The sequence below is a fragment of the Haematobia irritans genome, chromosome 5 (genome assembly GCF_050003625.1).
Source record: "Haematobia irritans isolate KBUSLIRL chromosome 5, ASM5000362v1, whole genome shotgun sequence".
Classification (NCBI taxonomy): domain Eukaryota; kingdom Metazoa; phylum Arthropoda; class Insecta; order Diptera; family Muscidae; genus Haematobia; species Haematobia irritans.
In genome coordinates, this window is record NC_134401.1 from 16,401,906 (window position 1) to 16,427,095 (window position 25,190).

At 23.9% G+C, this 25,190-nt stretch overlaps 1 protein-coding gene across 1 annotated transcript in view; it reads left to right on the forward strand.

Annotated features, from left to right (window-relative positions):
• The first annotated feature begins 6,242 nt into the window (after positions 1-6,242).
• Positions 6,243-25,190, forward strand: part of Cpr50Ca (Cuticular protein 50Ca) — a 92,355-nt gene continuing 73,407 nt past the window's right edge. Inside the window, exons 1-2 of the mRNA XM_075313086.1 lie at positions 6,243-7,109; positions 25,089-25,172. Of these exons, the coding sequence (XP_075169201.1) occupies positions 7,038-7,109; positions 25,089-25,172 (156 nt within the window). The 5' untranslated portion in view covers positions 6,243-7,037. The remainder of the gene's footprint in view (positions 7,110-25,088; positions 25,173-25,190) is intronic.

The window sequence follows — 25,190 nt, forward strand, 5'->3', positions numbered from 1 at the left end:
TTGTATGAAACATTTGTCTCTGTGAGCCAAACAAAGCAATTAAGATCTTATTGGCATATTGCATCTCTTTGTCTTCAGGTTTGAAGCCAGCATCGGAGAGGTCTTGGTTCAAAAGTTTTAAGTTTGAAAAAAATTTAAATTTGGCCTCTGAATGTCTTTTTCTTTTTCCGTTTGTGGAATAGAAATGCTTTGATGCGGTTCAAATATTTGCCATGAATATTGAAAAGCCCATTAGAAGAAGTTAGATGCCCCGAAAGAAAGATGAGTTATAGAAATTTAAAGCATCATTTTTGCATGAAAATTATTATGGTTGATTTATAAGTTTATTATAGGCAACAAAAACTAATAAAAAAAATAAAAATACCATACCACATAATTGTCCTAATAAAGACGGAAATGTAAAAGCTATTCAAAGTGTTATGAGATGTCAGTTCCTTAGGTTAAGATGAGACATGCATGAAAATTGCATACTTAGATATCCTCATGATACCACAAAGTAGGCGAAAATACCATGAATATGACTCCTGGTATCGGAAAGCTATTGCTACTCAGAATAAGGAAGCTTATTTTTAAATTCACAAAAAAATCACTTTCAAAGAAATAAAACATTCGTGACATATATCAATGAGGCAATTAGCGTTTTTGGGATATAATCTCAACAAATACTTAAATAAAATACTCAATTAAATAAAAAAAAATGTTTTCCTTATGCAAAACCTATATAGAAATTTCATGATAAATGATTTTGAGTAATCATTACAAATTTGTCAAAATAAATAAGAGTATCTTTTTCTCAAAAACATTCCGGAGTTAATTTCTTTTATGGGCACTGAAACGATTTCAGTTACTTAAATTACAGTTTTTCTCACCATCTCACTACAAAACCTAATTAAAATTTCACCCCCTTTAAAAGGTGCCAATGTAACTTTTTAGATGTAACTTTTTTTGCAGCTAATTATATTAAATAACGTTCATTGTCCCATTATAAATATTAGAAATATAGAGCATTGCGAGCACCAAACCCAGTTAGTATTTAGGTTTGTTTGCCCATAAGTGAGAGTACCGGAAAACTATAGTCATACCCACTAATGACCAATGAAATAATTAACTGGTATTTAGAGTTTTCTCTTAATTATGAGATTGGTGATGCTGGCAAGCATCTTGATTTAGATGATGATTTTATAACATTTTAACAAGCCGATTAACAGGATTTAGCCTTTTGGTATGATAAACGTTGGGGGAAAATGACAACAAATCTACACATTTGTGGCTAAAACAAAAAACATTTTACTATGTTTGCAAAAAGGAATAGCAAGAAATTTTACAACTACACTCAAAAAATTTAGCAAACAATTGTATTTATTACAAATATTTATGGTGTGTTGAGATATCCCATATTTTATAATCCCAATTTTTATTACATTTATTATATCCCCCAACTAGGATATAACAAATGTAATAAAAAATTTCTGAAAATTTCATTTCTATAGGAAATTTTCTGAAAATTTCATTTCTATAGGAAATTTTCTGAAAATTTCATTTCTATAGAAAATTTTCTGAAATTTTCATATCTATAGAAAATTTTCTGAAAATTTCATTTGTATAGAAAATTTTCTGAAAATGTCATTTCTATAGGAAATTTTCTGAAAATTTCATTTTTATCGAAATTTTTCTGAAAAACGTCATTTCTATAAGAAATTTTCTGAACATTTCATTTCTATAAGAAATTTTCTGAAAATTTCATTTCTATAGAAAATTTTCTGAAAATGTCATTTCTATAGGAAATTTTCTGAAAATTTCATTTTTATAGAAAATTTTCTGAAAATTTCATTTTTATCGAAATTTTTCTGAAAAACGTCATTTCTATAAGAATTTTCTGAACATTTCATTTCTATAAGAAATTTTCTGAAAATTTCATTTCTATAGAAAATTTTCTGAAAAATTCATTTCTATAGACAATTTTCTGAAAATTTCATTTCTATAGAAAATTTTCTGAAAATTTCGTTTTTATAGAAAACTTTCTAAAAAATTCATTGCTACAGGAAATTTTTTGATATCAAAAGGAAAATTTTGAAACATTTAATTTCTATAGAACATTTTTAAAATATTTCATTTCTATAGGAAATATTTGATAGTTTTCTTTTCGGTAGGAAATTCGTAAAATTTCTCATTTCGATAGGAAATTCTTGAAAATTTTTATTTCTATAGGAAATTTTTCCAAATTTCATTTCTGTAGGAAATTTTCTAAAAATCTGATTTCATTAGAAAATCTTCTACAAATTTTATTTTTATAGGAAATTTTGGAAAATTTAATTTTTTTAGGACATTTTTGCAAATTTTCATTTCTAAAGGAAATATTTTAAAAACATTTAATTTCTATAGAACATTTTAAAATCATTTTATTTCTATCAGATATTTTTTTGATTTTTATAGGAAATATTTGATAATTTTCTTTTCGGTAGGAAATTCGTCAAAATTCTCATTTCGATAGGAAATTCTTGAAAATTTTTATTTCTATTGGGAATTTTTTTGAAATTCCTTTTCTATTTTGTTAGAATCTCTCTGTAAGAAATTTTCTCACAATTTCATTTCTATGGGAAATTTTTTTCGAAATTTCATATTTCTTAAAAATGTGATTTTGATTTCTGTAAATTTAATAGGAAATTTTCTGAAAATGTCATTTCTGTAGGAAATTTCATTTTTATAGAAAATTTTTAAAAATTTCATATTTTTACAAAATTTTCTAAACATATCATATTTTTAATATATATATATATATATATATATATATATATATATATATATATATATATATATATATATATATATATATATATATATATATATATATATATATATATATATATATATATATATATATATATATATATATATATATATATATATATATATATATATATATATATATATATATATATATATATATATATATATATATATATATATATATATATATATATATATATATATATATATATATATTTGTTTTAATCTCATTTCTATAGGAAAATTTCTGAAAATTCCATTTCTATTGGAAATATTGTCAAAATTTCATTTCTAACGAAAATTTCATCAAAATTTCATTTCTATAGAAAATTTTATAAAAATTTTATGAAAATTTTGATTTCTATAAGAAATTTTCTCAGAATTTTATTTCGCTAGCAAATTTTGTCCAAATTTAATTTTTTAAAGGATATTTGATCAAAATTTCATTTCTATAGGAAATTTTCTGAAAATTTAATTTCAATAGGAAATTTTCTACAAATTTCATTTCTATAGGAAATTTTCTGAAAATTTCATTTCTATAGGAAATTTTGTAAAAATTTCATTTCTATCGAAAATTTCTTCAAAACTTTATTTATATCGAAAATTTCCACAAAATTTTATTTTTATCAACAATTTCCTCAAAATGTCAGTTCTATAGAAAATTTTGCAAAATTTAATTTGTCTAGTAAAATTTTTCCAAATTTCATTTCTGTAGGAAATTTTCTAAAAATCTGATTTCATTAGAAAATCTTCTACAAATTTTATTTTTATAGGAAATTTTTGCAAAATTTAATTTTTTAGGATATTTTTGCAAATTTTCATTTCTAAAGGAAATTTGTTAAAAAACATTTAATTTCTATAGAACAGTTTAAAAAAATTTCATTTCTATCAGAAATTTTTTTTCATTTCTATAGGAAATATTTGATAATTTTTTTTTTCGGTAGGAAATTCGTCAAAATTGTCTTTCGATAGGAAATTCTTGAAAATTTTTATTTCTATAGGAAACTTTGAAATTTAATTTCTATAGGAAAATTTTTTGAAATTCCTTTTCTATTTTGTTAGAATCTCTCTGTAAGAAATTTTCTCACAATTTCATTTCTATGGGAAATTTTTTCGAAATTTCATTTCTCTTAAAAATGAGATTTTTATTTCTGTAAATTTAATAGGAAATTTACTGAAAATGTCATTTCTATATGACATTTTCTGAAAATGTCATTTTTATAGAAAATGTTCTAAAATTTTCATTTCTATAGAACATTTTCTGAAAATTAAATTTGTTATGAAAATCTATTAAAATTTCATTGCTATAGGAAATTTTCGAAAAATTTCATTACTATAGGAAATTTTCTAAAAATGTCATTCCTATAAGAAATGTTCTGAAAATTTAATCGAAATTCTATCGAAAATTTTTAAAAATTTCATATTTTTACAAAATTTCCTAAATATATCATATTTTTAAAATATTTTTTTTAAATCTCATTTCTATAGGAAATTTTCTGAAAATTCCATTTCCATTGGAAATGTTATCAAAATTTAATTTCTAAAGAAAATTTCATCAAAATGTAATTTCTATAGAAAATTTTATAAACATTTTATGAAAATTTTGATTTCTAGAACACATTTTCTCAGAATTTTATTTCACTAGCAAATTTTGTCACAATTTCATTTTTAAAGGACATTTTATCAAAATTTCATTTCTACAGGAAATTTTCTGAAATTTTCATTTCTATAGAAAATTTTGTTAAAATTTCGTTTACGAAACTTACTATTGGACTAAATAGTCACAATGGACTGTTTAGTCTAAGTATGCCTAAAACTAAATCGGGCTGCCCCTTTAACCTAAGTAAAAAATTAATTAACATACGAATTTTATTCCAAATTTAATTTTTAAAGGAAATTTTGTCGAAATTTCATTTTTCATCAAAATTTCATCAAAATGTAATTTCTATAGAAAATTTTATAAACATTTTGTGAAAATTTTGATTTCTATAACACATTTTTTCAGAATTTTATTTCTCTAGCAAATTTTGTCAAAATTTCATTTTTAAAAGACATTTTATCAAATTTCATTTCTACAGGAAATTTTCTGAAATTTTCATTTCTATAGAAAATTTTGTTACAATTTCGTTTACGAAACTTACTAATGGACTGAATAGTCACAATGGACTGATTAGTCTAAGTATGCCTAAAACTAAATCGGGCTGCCCCTTTAACCTAAGTAAAAATTTAATTAATATACGAATTTTATTCAAAATTTAATTTTTATAGGAAATTTTGTCGAAATTTCATTTTTATAGTTAATTTTCTGAAAATTTCCTCTCTATCAAAAACGTAAATTGGATTTTTTTTTCAAAATTGTATTTCCATAAGAAGGTTTTTCAAAAATGTATTTCTTTACGAAATTATCTAGAATTTTCATATATGTAGAAAATTTACTAATATTTTCATTTTTATAGGAAATTTTCTAAAAAATTTCATTTCCTAGAAATTCTCTCAAAATTTCATATCAATGGGAAATATTGTCAAATTTTCATTTGTATAGAAATTTTCTAAAAATTTCACTTTTACAGGAAATTTTCTTAGAATTTAATTTCTATAGGAAATTTTTCTAAAAATTTTATTTTTAGAGGAAATTTTCTAAAATTTTTATTACAATAGGAAATTTTCAAAAACTTGCACTTCTTAAGGATATTTTTCACTTTTACAGGAAATTTTCTTAAAACTTAATTTCTATAGGAAATTTTTCTTAAAATTTAATTTCTATAGGAAATTTTTCTAAAAATTTTATTTTTATAGGAAATTTTCAAAAACTTGCACTTTTTCACTTTTACAGGAAATTTTCTTAAAACTTAATTTCTATAGGAAAATTTTCTTGAAATTTAATTTCTACAGGAAATTTTTCTACGAAATTATTTTTATAAGAAATTTTCAAAAACTTGCTCTTCTTAAGGATATTTTGGCAAATTTTCATTTCTATGGGCAATTGTCCCAAAATTTCATTTCTGTAGGAAATTTTCGGAAAATGTAATTTTTTGGGGATGATTTTTTGAGAATTTTTTTTCTATAGGAAATATTCTGATAATTCCATTTCTCTAGGAAATTTTGTCAAAATTTAATGTCTATAGGAAATTTCCTGAAAATCTAATTTCTATAAGAAATTTTATCAAAATTTAATTTCGATTCGGAAATTAGTTAATAAAAAATGTTTCTTTGAGTGTATATTTGCAACAAAAAACAAAGAGGTTCCTTAAAGAAATTACTAAACCAAACTGGCTGTGATGTTTACCAAAAAGAGTCCAGGCAACTTACCGATCATGTTAGTGTGAACAAATACCAAAAGCAAAGAGTGTGTTTGAATGGATGTGCAACATATCCCAACAACTACTCAGTCAGGGAATTCAAACAAAACGAAGCAATCTACAATTGGTAACGGACAGTCGTTGGAGATACGTGCAACGGTTAAGATAGATCAGTTCGATTGAAATATCGCTCAGTTATTAGAAAGGATAATAACGTTTTATCGATTCAAATACATAAAAATAAATTTTTGATAATTGGAAAGAAATTATTAATATATTAAGTGTATAAAATGAGAATAAAGAGATAAACTTTAAAAGAGAAATAAAGCTAAAATTCTAAGGACTTTTAGTAAAGGTCCTTAGGACCTCAACGTTAATTGGATTTAGAAAAGTGATTGTGTGATTATTAGTTTTGTGTATATGAAAGAAACTTTCTATTATAACAATAACAAGTTTTCGTTAATAAACTATTTTTGATTTTTGTAAAAAAAAACAAATTCAATAATAAAGTGACAAAAAAAAAACAATCAACAAACTTCCCATAATATTTTAACCTGTCCATTTTGTTGAGTTTTTGTCTGGATACAATCTTGAAAACGCGCTTAACGTAATTTAAACACCACTCTCCTTTACATTGAATTAATCTAATTCATCGTCCCCATCAACATCGGTCGGAGCGCATGCGCATCTATGTTTATGCAATAGAGGCAAAAGTGCTTTCGTTTCGTTTTTCTTTTAATTTCACTTTGAACATTGATTTCGGGTTTTCAATGCATTTGGCAAAAAGACTGACTTAAACGTGTTACAAAAGACAATATTAGCTGTTACATTTCATTCATTCATTGAGGCATTAAGCTAAGATCTATATCTTCCACTACCCACCGGAACATCACGGCCAATTGCCATCATCATCAAAGTTCAGGGCCATTTTTCGTATTATACATTGCAGCAATGAAGTCTGCAGCTACAACTGCAACCATGGCGGCATTGTTAACCACTTTGTGCCTCTTCACCTTGGCTTTGGTAAGTTGTGTATTTTTGTTTTCTTTTTCTCTATCTTTCTCTCTCTCCTCTCATATATCTCATGACCATCAGGCATCATAGTTGCCGGTTTAGTAGAAAAGCAAGTTTTGTTTTTCCCAGACTCTCCAAAAACCAACAACAGCTTCGCTACAACTTTTCACAAGTTTTTCACAAAACTCACTTCACCATATACACATACACACACACTCAATACACAGATACCTTACATATGTGGTTCTCAAACGCTAAGTGGCCTACCCACTTGGGTAATTGAAAGCGAAATTGTTTTGAGCTGTTTTTTTTTCGCTCTACTACATATAACATAATATTTCATATATACAAAACGAGAGCGAAACCAACAAACAAAAGATGTTTTTCCACAATTAAGATTTTAATCTGGTCCGCAAAAAATAGGATTTTCATACAAAAACAAACAGACTTAAATAATGAGAGGAATATTTTTTTCTAAACCATTATTTATAAAGAAATTTCGTCAAAATTTTATTTCTATAGAAAATTTCCTCAAAATTTAATTTAAAACTTAATTTTTACTAAAAATTTTGTGAAAATTTCATTTTTATAGCACATATTGTAAAAATTTCCTTTTTATAGAAAATTTTGACAAAATTTCATTTCTATAGCAAATTTTGTCAAAATTTCATTTTTATAAAAAATTTTGTCAAATATTCATTTCTATTGGAAATTTTGCCAAAATTTCATTTCTATAGGAAATTTTACAAAAATTTCATTTCTATAGGAAATTTTACAAAAATTTCATTTCTATAGGAAATTTTGCAAGAATCATTTCTATAGGAAATTTTGAAAAAAATTCATTTATACAGGACATTTTTGAAAAATTTCATTTCTTTGGAAATTTTGCCAAAACTTAATTTCTACATAAAATTTTGTAAAAATTTTATTTTTATAGAAAATTTTTACAAAATTTCATTTCTATAGCAAATTTTGTAAAAATTTCATTTTTATAAAAAGTTTTGCCAAAATTTCATTTCTATAAGAAATTTTGTCAAATTTTCATTTCTATAGGAAATTTTGTCGGAATTTCATTTCTAAAAAAATTTTGCCAACATTTAATTTATATGGGAAATTTTGCCAAAATTTCATTGCTATAGGAACTTTTGCTAAAATTTCGTTTCTATAGTTTTTATGCCAAAATTTCATTTCTATAGGATATTTTGCCAAAGTTTTGTCAACATTTTATTTGTGTAGGGAATTTTAACAAAATTTCTTTTGTAAAGAAAATTTTGTTCAAATTTTATTTTTACAGATTATTCTATTTCTATGGAAAATTTTGTTATAATTCCATTTATGTAAAAAATTTTGCCAAAATTTCATTTCTATAGGAAATTTTACAAAAATTTCATTTCTATAGGAATTTTTACAAAAATTTCATTTCTATGGCAAATTTTGCAAGAATTTCATTTCTATTGGCAATTATGTGAAAATTTCATTTCTACAGGAAATTTTGCCAAAATTTAATTTCTATGGGAAATTTTGCCAAAATTTCATTGCTATAGGAAATTTTGAAAAATTTAATTTCTTTGGAAAATTTGGCAAAACTTAATTTCTACTAAAAATTTTGTGAAAATTACATTTTTATAGATAATTTTGTAAAAATTTTATTTTTATAGAACATTTTGCCAAAATTTCATTTCTATAGGAAATTTTGCAAAAATGTCATTTCTATAGGAAATTATGCAAAAATTTCATTTCTATAGGAAATTTTGTCAAATTTTCATTTCTATTGGCAATTATGTGAAAATTTCATTTCTACAGGAAATTTTGCCAAAATTTCACTTTCATAGGAAATTAAAAAAAAACAAAATTTCTATAGGAAATTTCGCAAGAATTTCACTTCTATAGGAAATTTTGAGAAAAATTCATTTATACAGGACATTTTTGAAAAATATAATTTCTGCGGAAAATTTTTTGCCAAAACTTAATTTCTACTAAAAATTTTGTGAAAATTTCATTTTTATAGCTAATTTTGTAAAAATTTTATTCTTATAGAAAATTTTGCCAAAATTTCATTTCTATAGCAAATGTTGACAAAATTTAATTTTTGTACAAAATTTTGCCAAAATTTCATTTCTATAGGAAATTTTGCATAAATGTCATTTCTATAGGAAATTTTGTAAAATTTTCATTTCCATAGGAAATTATGCAAAAATGTCATTTCTATAGGAAATTTTTTTAATTTTTTGTTAAAATTTTATTTCTATAGGAAATTTTGTCAGAATTTCATTTCTACAGGAAATTTTGCCAAAATTTAATTTCAATTGAAAATTTTGCAAAAATTTCATTGCTATAGGAAATTTTGCTAAAATTTCGTTTCTATAGCTTTTTTGTCAAAATTTCATTTTCGTAGGATATTTTGCCAAATTTTTGTCAACATTTTATTTTTGTAGGAAATTTTGACAAAATTTCTCTTCTAAAGAAAATTTTGTCAAAATTTTATTTTTGCAGCTACTTTTGCCAAATTCTATTTCTATGGAAAATTTTGACTAAATTTCATTTCTAGTGGAAATTTTACAAAAATTTCATTTCCATTTTGCAAGAATTTCATTTCTATTGGACATTTTGAAAAAAATTAATACAGGACATTTTGGAAAAATTTAATTTCTGTGGAAAATTTGGCAAAATTTCATGTCATGTTCGTGGAAATTTTATTAAAAATTCATTTCTATATGACATATTTATTAAAATTTAATTTCTTCAGGAAATTTTATCAATATTCCCTTTCTGTAGGAAATTCTGGCAAAATTTCATTTCCGCCGGAAGTTTTCATCAAACTTCCACTTCTATAGGAAATTTGGTCAAATTTTTATTTCCATAGGAAATTTTGTCCATATATAATTTCATTTCTATCAGAATGTTTGTCAACATTTCATTTTTATAGGAAATTTTGCCAAAATTTCATTTCTGTAGGAAATTTTGTCAAAATTTCATTTTTATAGGAAATTTTTATCAACATTTCATTTCTATAGGAAATTTTGTCAACATTTAATTTTTATAGGAAATTTTGTCAAAATTTTATTATTATAGAAATTTTTGTCAAAATTTCATTTCTATTTTCGTTTTTGTCAAAAATTCATTTCTATAGGAATTTTTTCAAAATTTCATTTCTATAGGAAATTTTTTCAAATTTCAGTTCTACAGAAATTTTTTTTCACAATAAGAAAATGCGAGAGTTCAGATTGAAAGAACTTCATGATTGGGGATTTTTGTTATTTGTTTTCAAATAAGGTCATATTTTTAAATTATCTTCCACGTAGAAATGTAATTCTGTAGAGAGCTGAAACTAAAATTAATTTGCCACCACCATTCCTGTTTAATTTTTGGACTTTGTTTTTTGTTTGTATACCAAACTAATTTGGACAGAAAAAAGAACAATTAATGAAAATCCATTTCTTGATTACAATCAACTTGAATCAACAAGAATATGCCAAGATGTGGGTAAATTAAAGTAATTCCTAATTATTTCCAAGAAGCTAAGAGAATCGCAAGCATAGTTTTTTTTTGTATCGTTTCCTCTAGCAATGCTTAGCTTATTCTAAATTTGGTTAGTTAGAGAAAACCATTTCCCGTGGTCCTTCTCCTATTGTGTTTTTTTTTGGTAAATTCCTACCAACGACTCATTTGCAAAAATAAAAACAAAACAAATTTTCCAAAAAAATAAAAACGAAAAACTAAAGTGTAGATGTACTAGTGTTCCCGTTTGTGGTTTTTGAACAAAATCAACAACAATAACAAAACAAAAAAAGTGAAACATTTACCACTGCGTGTTGCCAAACAATTAGAAAAGTTTTGTGGCCCAGTTTCCGTTTCCTTCCTTTGTATGCTATAAATGCCAAGCGTTTTCTCTTTTTGCACTGACGTGTTTTGGAAGGGGTTTTTTATACAGCATTACTTCCTAAACCAATACAATGCAGTTGGTGTACCAGCCGAACTTTTTTTTGGCTACTTAGAAAAATAAAGAATCACAACTACAAAATAGCTAAAAGTAAATATTAACAAAAAGAAAACAATTAAACATTTAAATTTATAATTTGTTAATAAATAAACCGATGATATAAAGAATTTCGTTATCCATTTAATTTTAATAAATATACAATATGAACACAAATATCATACATGACTAAATAATAAATTGGAAATTCTTGGAAGTCCACTTATGAGAGTTAAATTATAATATGAAAATATATGATCCGAGTGTCCACGCTTGACAACTGTCAAAGTATAAAAAAATTAAATATAAAAAAAAATTTGTCAAGATTTCATCTCTATAGGAAATTTTGTCAAAATTTCATCTCTATAGGAAATTTTGTCAAAATTTCATCTCTATAGGAAATTTTGTCAAAATTTCATTTCTATAGGAAATTTTGTCAAAATTTCATCTCTATAGGAAATTTTGTCAAAATTTCATCTCTATGGGAAATTTTGTTAAAATTTCATCTCTATAGGAAATTTTGTCAAAATTTCATATCTATGGGAAATTTTGTCAAAATTTCATCTCTAAAGGAAATTTTGTCAAAATCTCTATAGGAAATTTTCTCAAAATTTCATCTAAAAGTGGGTGTGAAGTGTGTGTTTAGCCGCTAAAACCCAAATTAAATCAGTAAACAAAGTGTAAAATTTTACCTCTTTGATGCAAATTTTATTAGAACTTGATGGGGAATATCCCAATGCAATTTTGCACAAAATTTGTATAATTTATAATTAAAGAAAATTAATTGTGAAAAATTTTCGATTTTAGCGACTAAAGGTGGGTATTAAGCTCGAGTTTAGCCGCTAAAATCGCAATTTTTCATGATTACTTTTCTTTAATAATCCATTTTATGGAATACAAACTTTGTGAAAATTTGCTTTGTGCTATTCCCCATCAAGTTATAATAAAATATGTATAATTTTATGCCTTTTTTATTGATTTAGTTTCACTTTAGCGGCTAAACTCGAACTTAATACCCACCTTAAATTGGAAGTGTTCTCAAAATTTCATTTCTATAGGAAATTTTGTCAAAATTTCATTTCTATAGGAAATTTTGTCAAAATTTCATCTCTATAAGAAATTTTGTCAAAATTTCATCTCTTTAGGAAATTTTGTCAAAATTTCATCTCTATAGGAAATTTTGTCAAAATTTCATCTCTATAGGAAATTTTGTCAAAATTTCATCTCTTTTGGAAATTTTGTCAAAATTTAATCTCTATAGGAAATTTTGTCAAAATTTCATTTCTATAGGAAATTTTTTCACAATTTCATCTCATTTGGAAACTTTGACAAAATTTCATCTCTATAGGAATTTTTTCAGAATTTCATTTATATGGGAAATTTTGTCAAAATTTCATCTCTATAGAAAATTTTGTCAAAATTTCATTTATATGGGAAATTTTGTCAAAATTTCATCTCTATAGGAAATTTTGTTAAAATTTCATATCTATAGGAAATTTTGTCAAAATTTCATCTCTATAGGAAATTTTGTAAAAAATTCATATGTATAGGAAATTTTGCCAAAAATTCATTTCTATAAGAATTTTTGCCAGAATTTCATTTCCATAAGAAATTTTGTCAAAATTGTATCTCTATAGGAAGCGTTCTCAAAATTTCATCTAAATCGAAAATTTTTACAAAATCTAATTTCTATAGAAAACTTGGTCAAAACTTCATCTATATTTCTCAAAATTTCAACTCTATTTTTATTTTTACAAGAAATTTTTACAAAATTTCATTTTTATAAGAAATTTTTACAAAATTTCATTTTTATAAGAAATTTCCACAAAATTTCATTTCTACAGGATTTTTTTTTAAAAATGCGCCTCTATAGGAATTCTCTTCAAAATTTCATTCTTATAGGAAGTTGTTTCAAAATGTCGTTTTCTGAAATTTTCTGAAAATTTCATTTCTATTAAAAATTTTGTCAAAATTTCATCTCTAAAAGAAATTTTGTCACAATGTTATTTCTATTGGAAATTTTGTTAAAATTTCATCTCTATAGGAAATTTTGTCAAAACTTCATCGCTATATAAAATGTTGTCAAACATTTTGTTTCTATAGGAAATTTCCTCATAATTTCATTTATTTAAGAAATTTTATCAAAATTTCATTTCTAAAGAAAATCTTGTCAAATTTTTCTTCTATACGAAATTTTGTTAAAATTTCATTTCTATAGGAAATTTTCTCAAAATTTCATATAAATTGGAAATGTTCTCAAAATTTCATTTTTATAAGAAGTTTTAATAAAATTTCATCTCAATAAGAAAATTCGCAAAATTTCATCTCTATAGGAAATGTTCTCTAAATTTAATTTTTATAAAAAAAAATGTTCACAAAATTTCTTTTCTAAAGGATATTTTGTCAAAATTTCATTTCTATAAGTAATTTTCACAAATTTAATTTTTATAGGAAATTTTCTGAATACTTCATTCCTATTGCAAAATTTTAAACTTTAATTTCTTATGGAATTTTTCTCAAAATTTAATTTTGATAGGAAATTTTTTCAAAATTTTATCTGTATAAGAAATTTTTGTCACAATTTCATTTATGTATGAAATTTTGTCAAAATTTTGTTTACCATATATAGGTTAGGTTAGGTTGCCATATATAGGAAATTTTGTCAAAATTTCGTTTATATAAAAATATGTCAGAAGTTAACTTTTCGCAAATTTTCATTTCTATTAGAAATTTTCAAAAGTTATTCTCTATCGAAAATTGTCTCATTTTTGCAATTTGTATTCCACAATATCCTTTTTTATTTCTCCGTATAGTACATATTTTAGGGATTGCAAATACTACTATATATAAAACTATATATCCTGTGTTATCAATTAAGGTATTTTTTTTTCAAAATTTTATCGCTATAGGAAATTTTCTCAAAATTTCATTTACCATATATAGGAAATTTTGTCAACATTTCATTTATATAGAAAAATTTCAGAAAATTAAATTTTCGCAAAATTTCATTTCTATAAGAGATTTTCTTAAAATTTTATTTCTATAAAAAATTGTCTCAAAATTTCATTTTTATATGATTTTTTTTTTTTGCAAAATTTCATTTCTATATGAAAATTTTATTTCTGTAGGAAATTTTGTCAAAATTTATTTTCTATGGAAAATTTTCTCATATATGGAATTGCATAAATTTCCACTATCCATTTTCTTACATATGCTACATATTTTATGGTTTGCAAAAATTATTTTTCCATATGAATCTCTATTCCCTGTGTTATCATTTAAGGTAATGTTACCCTTTCTTTTGAATTCATACACAAAACATTGTACTATATGGGGTCTATATGGGGTCCAAGCAATAGCAATAGCTTCATTATTGCTTTCTGGGTTTGAAAATTGTTTTCTTTGTAATTGTTCAAGTTTATTTGTTATCTATATATGTGGCGAAAGCTGAGGATTTTTGCACACCATTTCAAGGACAAAATAATGGAGTATTCCAAAACAAATTTGGGACATACTGTTTTGTTATAAAAATGTTTTGGTGATTAGGCGGGCGAAGCCTAAGACAGGATTAACGTTGTGGATTTTGTCGAAGCTTTCGCTGCAGTTTTATGATGAATCCTACTTATGCCTATCTATTATACTGGTTGACCTCTGGACTCATGTTTGCAAAACGCTGGATCTAGAAGTAAGATCATTCAATTGATCTTACTGAGGACCCATTCATCCAATGCAATTAAAATTCCGGAAAAGGAGGTACTAATGGGCCACCGTGACCATGTCCACTCGAGATTTTTTTAGAGAAAGCACTATATAACTAAAAAATTTTGTAGAATGACTTTTCCAATTGTCACGCAATGCCTCATATACATATGTAAACATGTGCCTTGTTACGTATATATTCTTAAATCAATCTCTCATTCATCCAATGGACGTATGCAGTTTTCATATTTTATTTTAATACAAAACCATGCTCCATTTCATATCATTGCATTGATAGGTCTTCGTTATTTTCTCACACTATTGTCTACCTTCAGAAGGTTATTGTTTTTTTTTCACAACGTGGTACAGTAGGACAATTACCGCAATCCTAAGTTTATGTGACTATGTTTATCGAGAAGTAGTAAATTACTGAGTTTGCCATTTGAACTGCAATTACTATGAGATCTTACACTTTTTCCTACTACAAACATACATCAGAATATTTTATTTAAATTTAAAGTTTTATAACCCACTGTCGCCTTTGTATGAACTACTATAGATATTTTCTATTTAATGTCCGTACATATTCTTTTGGATTTTTATTCGGTCTTCAAATCAATATTGAAATTAATCAACAACAAAAGATCCTTATTTTCATCTTCCGTATACGCTGGGTTCAAATACAAGGGGAAATATTTTACATTGTATTCTTGCATTAGTTTTCCACAATAACACAATGGAAAATTATATATTGAGAAATGGACTACATACCCGTAGTTCATACACGTGTATCCTAGTAACCTCTTGTGTACAAAGAAATGATTGAATGCAAGGATACCACTCTCAATTTTTAATTTGAATTTGTGTATGAGGAAATCATTGAATGCAAATACACCACACTCAATTTTTAACTTGAATTCATTTTTTTTTTGTTATTTTCGTTGTTGCTTTTAGCGAAGCAAATTTTAAGTATCAATAGAATTTAACTAAATGGATCTAAAGCACATGGTGAAAAACAAACTCCAAGAGGAACTAATTACCAACAAAACCATTTTTCTTTGAATGTACTAGTTTCTATAGGAAATTTTGTGTAAATATCATTTCTATTTCATTTTTATGGGAAATTTTGTCAAAATTTCATGTTTAGACGAAAATTTCGTTTCTTTGGGAAATTTTGTCATAATTCCATTCCATAGGAAATTTTGTCACACTTTCATAACTGTAGGAAATTTTGTCAAAATTTGATCTTATAGCAAATCTTGTCAAATTGTCATTTATTTTGGGTTACCAGTTACAATTTCTATTAAAAATTTGTAAATATTTTTTTATATAGGATATTTTGTCAAAATTTCATTTCTATAAGAAATTTTGTCAACATTACATTTCTAAAGGAATTTTTGTCAAAATTTAATTTCTCTAGGAAATTTTGTTATAATTCCAATTCTGTAGTAAATTTTGTCAAAATTTGATCTTGTAGGAAAGTATTTCACATTGTCATTTCTTTCGGGAAACTTGTGACAATTTATATTAGAAATTTTGTCAAAATTTAATTTCTATAGAAAATTTTGTCAAAATTTCATTTCTATAGGATTTTTTGTCAAAATTTCATTTCTTTAGGATTTTTTGTCAAAATCTCATTTCTATAGAAAATTTTGTCGAAATTTCATTTCTATAGGAAATTTTGTCAAAATGTCATTTCTATAGGAAATTTTGTCAAAATTTCATTTCTATAGGAAATTTTGTCAAAATTTCATTTCTATAGGAAATTTTGTCAAAATTTCATTTCTATAGGAAATTTTGTCAAAATTTCATTTCTATAGGAAATTTTGTCAAAATTTCATTTCTATAGGAATTTTTGTTAAAATTTCATTTCTATAGGAATTTTTGTTAAAATTTCATTTCTATAGGAAATTATGTCAAAATTTAATTTCCATTGGATTTTTTTTTTTATAATTTGATTTTTCAGGAAATTTTGTCAAAATTTCATTTATTACGAAATTTTGTCAAAATGCTATTTCTATAGGGAACCTTGTAAAAATTTAATTTCTATTAGGAATTTTGTCAAAAGAAATTTGAAAATTGTATCTTATAGGAAAGTTTTCAAATTTTCATTTATTTTGGGAAACTTGTTATAATTTCTATTAGAAATTTTGTCAAAATTTAATTTAGTTAGGATATTTTGTCAAAATTTAATTTCTATAGGAAATTTTGTCAAAACTTCATTTCTACGGTAATTTGTCAAAACTTTATTTCTATAGGAAATTTTGTCAAAATTTCAGTTTTATAGGAAATTTTGTTAAAATTTCATTTCTATAGGAAATTTTGTGAAAATTTCATTTCTATAAGAAATTTTGTCAACATTACATTTCTAAAGGAATTTTTGTCAAAATTTAATTTCTCTAGGAAATTTTGTTATAATTCCAATTCTGTAGTAAATTTTGTCAAAATTTGATCTTGTAGGAAAGTCTTTCACATTGTCATTTCTTTCGGGAAACTTGTGACAATTTATATTAGAAATTTTGTCAAAATTTAATTTCTATAGAAAATTTTGTCAAAATTTCATTTCTATAGGATTTTTTGTCAAAATTTCATTTCTTTAGGATTTTTTGTCAAAATCTCATTTCTATAGAAAATTTTGTCGAAATTTCATTTCTATAGGAAATTTTGTCAAAATTTCATTTCTATAGGAATTTTTTCAAAATTTCATTTCTATAGGAAATTTTGTCAAAATTTCATTTCTATAGGAAATTTTGTCAAAATTTCATTTCTATAGGAAATTTTGTCAAAATTTCTATAGGAAATTTTGTCAAAATTTCATTTCTATAGGAATTTTTTTCAAAACTTCATTTCTATAGGAAATTTTGTCAAAATTTCATTTCTATAGGAATTTTTGTCAAAACTTCATTCCTGAGGGAAATTTTGTTAAAATTTCATTTCTATAGGAAATTATGTCAAAATTTAATTTCCATTGGAATTTTTTTTTTATAATTTGATTTTTCAAGAAATTTTGTCAAAATTTCATTTATTACGAAATTTTGTCAAAATGCCATTTCTATAGGGAACCTTGTAAAAATTTAATTTGAAAATTGTATCTTATAGGAAAGTTTTCAAATTTTCATTTATTTTGGGAAACTTGTTATAATTTCTATTAGAAATTTTGTCAAAATTTAATTTAGTTAGGATATTTTGTCAAAATTTAATTTCTATAGGAAATTTTGTCAAAACTTCATTTCTAAGGTAATTTGTCAAAACTTTATTTCTATAGGAAATTTTGTCAAAATTTCATTTTTATAGGAAATTTTGTTAAAATTTCATTTCTATAGAAAATTTTGTCAAAATTTCATTTCTATAGGAAATTTGACAAAATTTCATTTCTATAGGAAATTTTGACAAAATTTCATTTCCATAAGAAATTTTGTCGAAATTTCATTTCCATAAGAAATTGTGTCAAAGTTTCATTTCTATACGATATTTTGTCAAAATTTCATTTCTATAGGAAATTTTGTCAAAATTTCATTTCTATAGGAAATTTTGTCAAAATTTCATTTCTATAGGATATTTTGTCAAAATTTCATTTCTATAGGAAATTTTGTCAAAATTTCATTTCTATAGGAAATTTTGTCAAAATTTCATTTCTATAGTAAATTTTGTAAAAAAAATTTTCTATAGTAAATTTTGTACATTTTATTTTCTATAGGAATTTTTTTCAAAACTTAATTTCTATGGGAAATTTTGTCAAAATTTCATTTCTCTAGGAAATTGTGTCAAAATTTCATTTCTAAATTTTATTACTTTTATATATTTTGTCAAAAAATAAAATCTATTGCAATTTTTTTTATAATTTGTTTTTTTTTAGTATACTTTGTCAATATTTGAATTTTAGGAAATTTCTACAAAATGCCATTTATATAAGGAACTTTGTAAAAATTTAATTTCTGTTAGGAATTTTGTCAAAAGAAATTTGTAAACGAAATTTTCTCAAATTCGGATTTATAGGACATTTTTTCAAAATTTCATTTCTATAGGAAATTTTGTCAAAATTTCATTTCTATAGGAAATTTTGTCAAAATTTAATTTTCACTGGAAATTTTGTCAAAATTTCATTTTCACAGGAAATTTTGACAAAATTTCCTTTCTACAGGAAATTTTCTTGTAAAATTTTATTAGACGTCCATTTCTATATAAAATTTTAATTATATACCTATCGATGCTTGTCTTTTTTTTATTAAAATTAATCATGTATATGTGATATGCAATTAGTGAGCAATAAGAAACGTGAAATTCATTAATTTGTTCTTTCTGTAACCCCTAAAAATAGCCTTGTAACTCGATGATAAAAACTACCTAAGCCTATAGAGAAAATGTAAATCATTCCGGATTGAAAATCGCATAATAGATGAATAATACCCATTTTAAGCCTTCATTTGATGTAGATTCATTATAACACCTTGTGAAAAAAGCAATTTATTTAAGTATGTTGAACATAGTTAAGTATCCTTTTGTTTTGTGTGTTGGGGATTTAATTGCGAATTGTGTGTATACGCATGGCTTACTGGAGTATTTGTTTATTTTATCCTTCTTTTTCATGTTATAATCAAACCAGCAATGAATTCAGTGTTCCCCAATGTTGTTGGTGTTTAAAACTCATTTTGACATTTTAATTAAAAGCTTCTTCCTCCAAACTATTGATAATACAATTGGAGGTTATTTGCAGCTTTCTTTATGTTTTTATCGTGTCGATTTGCTCTACCTCTCTTCCCATTTTATTTATTTATATTTTGTTTTTGGTCTGTCTTTTGTTACACATTCGTTGAGTCGTTTTGAGTTCTCAACTGGGTAAGAGATATATAAGGATACAAGGCTATAGGTTTTATAGATTGGAATGAAATTTATTTTGGAAAGGACAATATGATGTAGCTCTTTTTTAATAAAAATTTATCACAAAATCGAATATACTCATAGTGATGTCATAATTCCAAGTTTCGAAAATTTTATAAAATCAAAAAAAAAATATTTTTTTTTTTTTACTTTTGTAAAAAATCGAAAGTTATCATTTTCAAATTTTGTCACCTTTTCCAAATCAAAGGATGTAGAAAGTTAAACTATTTGTGATTTTCTGGAGCTAATATTCATAGTAGGTTCGATTTCCCGCAGACCATATTCCCTGCCCATATATATGAAAAAAAATAAAATTTAGGGATTTAAATCTTAGCTAAAATATTATCTAAAAATTTCTTTCTATAGGAACTTGTGTTAAAAATTCATTTCTTAAAGATATTTAGTCATCATTTCATTTCTATAGGATATTTTGGCAAAAAATCATTTCTATAGGAAATTTTGGCAAAATTTCATTTCCATTAGAAAATTTCTCAAAACTTCATTTCCATATTAAATTTTCTCACATTTTCATTTCTGCAGGAAACTTTGTCAAAATTTCTATAGGAAATTTCCTCAAAATTGTATTTCTATAGGAAATTTTGGCAAAATTTAATTTCCTTAGGAAAATTTTTGAAAACTTCATTTTTATATTGAATTTTCCCAAAATTTCATTTCTATAGGAAATTTTGTTAAAATTTCATTTCTATAGGAAATTTTCTCAAAATTGTATTTCAATAGGAAATTTTGGCAAAATTTAATTTCCTTAGGAAAATTTCTCAAAATTTCATTTCTATATTGAATTTTCTCAAAATTTCATTTTTATAAGAAATTTTGTTAAAATTTCATTTCTATAGGAAATTTCCTCAAAATTGTATTTCAATAGGAAATTTTGGCAAAATTTAATTTCCTTAGGAAAATTTATCAAAATTTCATTCCTATATTGAATTTTCTCAAAATTTAATTTCTATAGGAAATTTTGTTAAAATTTCATTTCTATAGGAAATTTCCTCAAAATTTTATTTCTATAGGAAATTTTGGCAAAATTTAATTTCCTTAGGAAAATTTCTCAAAACTTCATTTCTATATTGAATTTTCTCAAAATTTCATTTCTATAGGAAATTTTCTCAAAATTTCTATAAGAAATTTCCTCAAAATTGTATTTCTATAGGAAATTTTAGCAAAATTTAATTTCCTTAGGAAAATTTTTCAAAACTTCATTTCTATATTGAATTTTCTCAAAATTTCATTTCTATAAGAAATTTTGTTAAAATTTCATTTCTATAGGAAATTTCCTCAAAATTGTATTTCAATAGGAAATTTTGGCAAAATTTAATTTCCTTAGGAAAATTTCTCAAAATTTAATTTTTATAAGAAATTTTGTTAAAATTTCATTTCTATAGGAAATTTCCTCAAAATTTCTATAGGAAATTTCCTCAAAATTGTATTTCTATAGGAAATTTTGGCAAAATTTAATTTCCTTAGGAAAATTTTTCAAAACTTCATTTCTATATTGAATTTTCTCAAAACTTCATTTCTATATTGAATTTTCTCAAAATTTCATTTCTATAAGAAATTTTGTTAAAATTTCATTTCTATAGGAAATTTCCTCAAAATTGTATTTCAATAGGAAATTTTGGCAAAATTTAATTTCCTTAGGAAAATTTCTCAAAATTTCATTTCTATATTGAATTTTCTCAAAATTTAATTTCCATAGGAAATTTTGTTAAAATTTCAGTTCTAGAGGAAATTTCCTCAAAATTTTATTTCTATAGAAAATTTTGTAAAAATTTAATTTCCTTAGGAAAATTTCTCAAAACTTAATTTCTATATTGAATTTTCTCAAAATTTCATTTCTATAGGAAATTTTCTCAAAATTTCATTTCTATAGGAAATTTTGTTAAAATTTCATTTCTATAGGAAATTTTCTAAAAATTTTATTTCTATAGGATATTGTGTCAAAACTTCATTTCTACAGGAAATTTTGTGAAAATATGATTTCGATATGAAATATTGTAAAAATGTTATAGTAGAAATGTTATTTCTACAAATTTGTCAAAATTGTATTTTTATAACAAATTTTGTCAAAATGTCATTTTTATAAGAAATTTTGTCAAAATGTCATTTCTATAAGAAATTTTGTCAAAATGTCATTTCTATAGGAAATTTTGTCAAAAAATTTCATTTCTATATAAAATTTTGTCAAAATTTAATTTCTTTGTGTAGGAAATTTGGTCAACATTTTATTCCATAGGAAATTTTGTAAAAATTTTCATATTTATAAAAAATTTTGTCAAAATTTCTTTCCTATAAAAAGTGTGGTCATAATTTGATTTCTATAGGAACATATGTCTAATCTAGGTTTCTATAGGAAAATTTCTAAATATTTTATTTCTATAGGATATTTTGTCAAAACTTCATTTCTATAGGGAATTTTGTCAAAATATGAGTTCGATATAAAATATTGTAAAAATGTTATTTCTATAGGAAATTTTGTCTAAATTGCATTTTTATAACAAATTTTGTCAAAATGTCATTTCTATAAGAAATTTTGTCAAAACGTCATTTCTACAGGAAATTTTATCAAAATTTTATTTTTATAAAAATTTAATTTCTATATAAAATTTTGTCAAAATTTTATTTTTATAAAAATTTAATTTCTATATAAAATTTTGTCAAAATTTTATTTTTATAAAAATTTCATTTCTATATAAAATTTTGTCAACATTTTATTCCTATAGAAAATTTTGTAAAAAATTTCGTATTTATAAAAAATTCGTCAAAATTTCTTTCATAAACGAATTTTGTCATAATTTTAGTTCAATAGGATATTTTGTCAAAACTTCATTTCTATAGGAAATTTTGTCAAAATATGATTTCGATATGAAATATTGTAAATTTTTTTTTCTATAGGATATTTTGTCAAAACTTCATTTCTATAGGAAATTTTGCCAAAATATGATTTCTATAGGAAATTTTGTCAAAATTTTATTTTTATAAAAATTTCATTTCTATATAAAATTTTGTCAAAATTTAATTTCTTTATATAGGAAATTTGGTCGACATGTTATTCCAATAGGAAATTTTGTAAAAATTTTCATATTTATAAAATATTTTGGCAAAATTCCTTTCCTAAAGGAAATTTTGTCATCATTTTATTTTTATAGGAACATTTGTCTAAACTTGATTTCTATAGGACATTTTCTAAAAATTTTATTTCTATAGGATATTTTGTCAAAACTTCATTTCTACAGGAAATTTTGTCAAAATTGTATTTTTATAACAAATTTTGTCAAAATGTAATTTCTATAGGAAATTTTGTCAAAATTTTATTTTTATAAAAATTTCATTTCTATATACAATTTTGTCAAAATTTTATTTCTTTGTATAGGAAATTCGGTCAACATTTTATTCCTATAGGAAATTTTGTAAAAATTTTCATATTTATACAAAATTTTGTCAAAATTTCTTTCCTATAGGAAGTGTTGTCATAATATAGGAACATTTGTCTAAACTTGATTTTTATAGGTCATTTTCTAAAAATTTTATTTCTGTATTTTATATTTTGTCAAAACTTCATTTCTATAGGAAATTTTGTCAAAATATGATTTCAATATAAATATTGTAAAAATGTTTTCTCTACAGGAAATTTTGTCAAAATTGTATTATTATAACAAATTTTGTCAAAATGTAATTTCTATAGGAAATTTTGTCAAAATGTCATTTCTATAGGAAATTTAGTCAACATTTTATTTTTATAAAAATTTAATTTCTTTTTATAGGAAATTTGGTCAACATTTTATTCCTATAGGAAATTTTGTAAAAAATTTCATATTTATAAAAAATTTGTCAAAATTTCTTTCATAAAAGAATTTTGTCAGAATTTTATTTCTATAGGATATTTTGTCAAAACTTCATTTCTATAGGAAATTTTGTCAAAATATGATTTCGATATGAAATATTGTAAAAATGTTATTTCTACAGGAAATTTTGTCAAAATTGTATTTTTATTAAAAAATTTTGTCAAAATTTTATTTTTATAAAAATTTTCTCAAAAGAGTAAGGATTTTTTTCAAAATTTCATTTCTATAGTAAGTTTTCCCAAAATTTTATTTCTATAGAAAATTTTCTCAAAATTTTATTTCTATAGAAATTTTTGTTAAATTTTCATATTTGTAGGAAATTGTGTGAAAAATTCAATCAGTTTGTATTTCGGCTTATCCTAATATTCACCACTTCATGTATAGTTGAACAGTTTCACACCGACAGTGTTTGTGTGAAACACTTTCGTCGAGACCTTTTAGTTAAATTGAATTCGGTGTCATTAACTTGATTCACTTAAAATCATTGTGCCGTTCGTTGTTGGTTTAATAAAAGTACATAAACTGAAATTTATCGTTATTTTTAAAATTGTCATCGTATCCAGCTCCCACATACTCTCTAGTGTAGTCACTAAACAGTATCTCATCAGGCCAAAAAGACTTTAGAATGTCATTTTAAAGTACCTATATGAGAGTGTTTGTGTGTGTATCGATTTTATTTGCCAGAAATGCGTGATATCCTTTCTACTCGCTATAGAGTACAAAAATACTCTATGGATGCTATGATAGATAGTTTTGCTATAGTATTAGTGTAGTTTTGGTTTAGTTATTGGTTTCCCTCATATATGTCGAAGAGGTTAGAGAGCACAACAAACCAAATCCTGGTTTATGTGAGCCAACATGAGGTAGGGAAACATGAAGTCGAAGTTGGTTGCAATACATATCAGCCACACTGTATGCTTCCTGAGGTTCTAGAGCAATATTTCAATGGATTACAAAGGGAATAACAAAGTTAATATCACAATGGACTGAATAGTCTATAAGTCAGCCTGAATCAAATCGGGCTGCCACCTCTTACGTTAGGTAGATGGGCGGTGTCATCCTATGCTGTAGGGCATAATAAATAACAAATCGGACAGATCTAAAAAGCTTATGGTAGCAGTCTATGTGGACGCTAACCTAACCTAACTAATAGGAGGTTAGACGAGCTATGTTATGTCAATACAAAGCTGATTTGTAATGGAAATTTTGAAGTAAACAAAAACTGATATATTCACGGGAAATACGCATTTCATTTCCTTGAGGATTACGCAATTTTTTCATGACTTAATAATGTAACCCGTAAAATATATCCAAAATAAATGCAAATAAGAGACAAGTTAATGACATTGAAATGAAAGAAATAACCAGCCTAACGACACACATGCAAAAATCACACTTGTGCAATAATAATTGCTATTGCTCATGCGCAACTGGTTTTCGAAAAAAAAAACTTCACCGCAGGATTGTCAGTCTTATCTCATAAGACACCGAAACTTGTCTCTGTAACCAAAGCTGAATTAAAAGTGAAAGCATTTCTCATTTTTTTAAAACTCAAAATTGTTGTTTGATTTTCAGCTATGCAAACCCCTGGCAGCAGAGGAAGCTCTTATACCATGGCATCAGGTCTTACCACATTTGGATACATTTTCCAGTTATGAGGTAAGCTAGCAATGATTT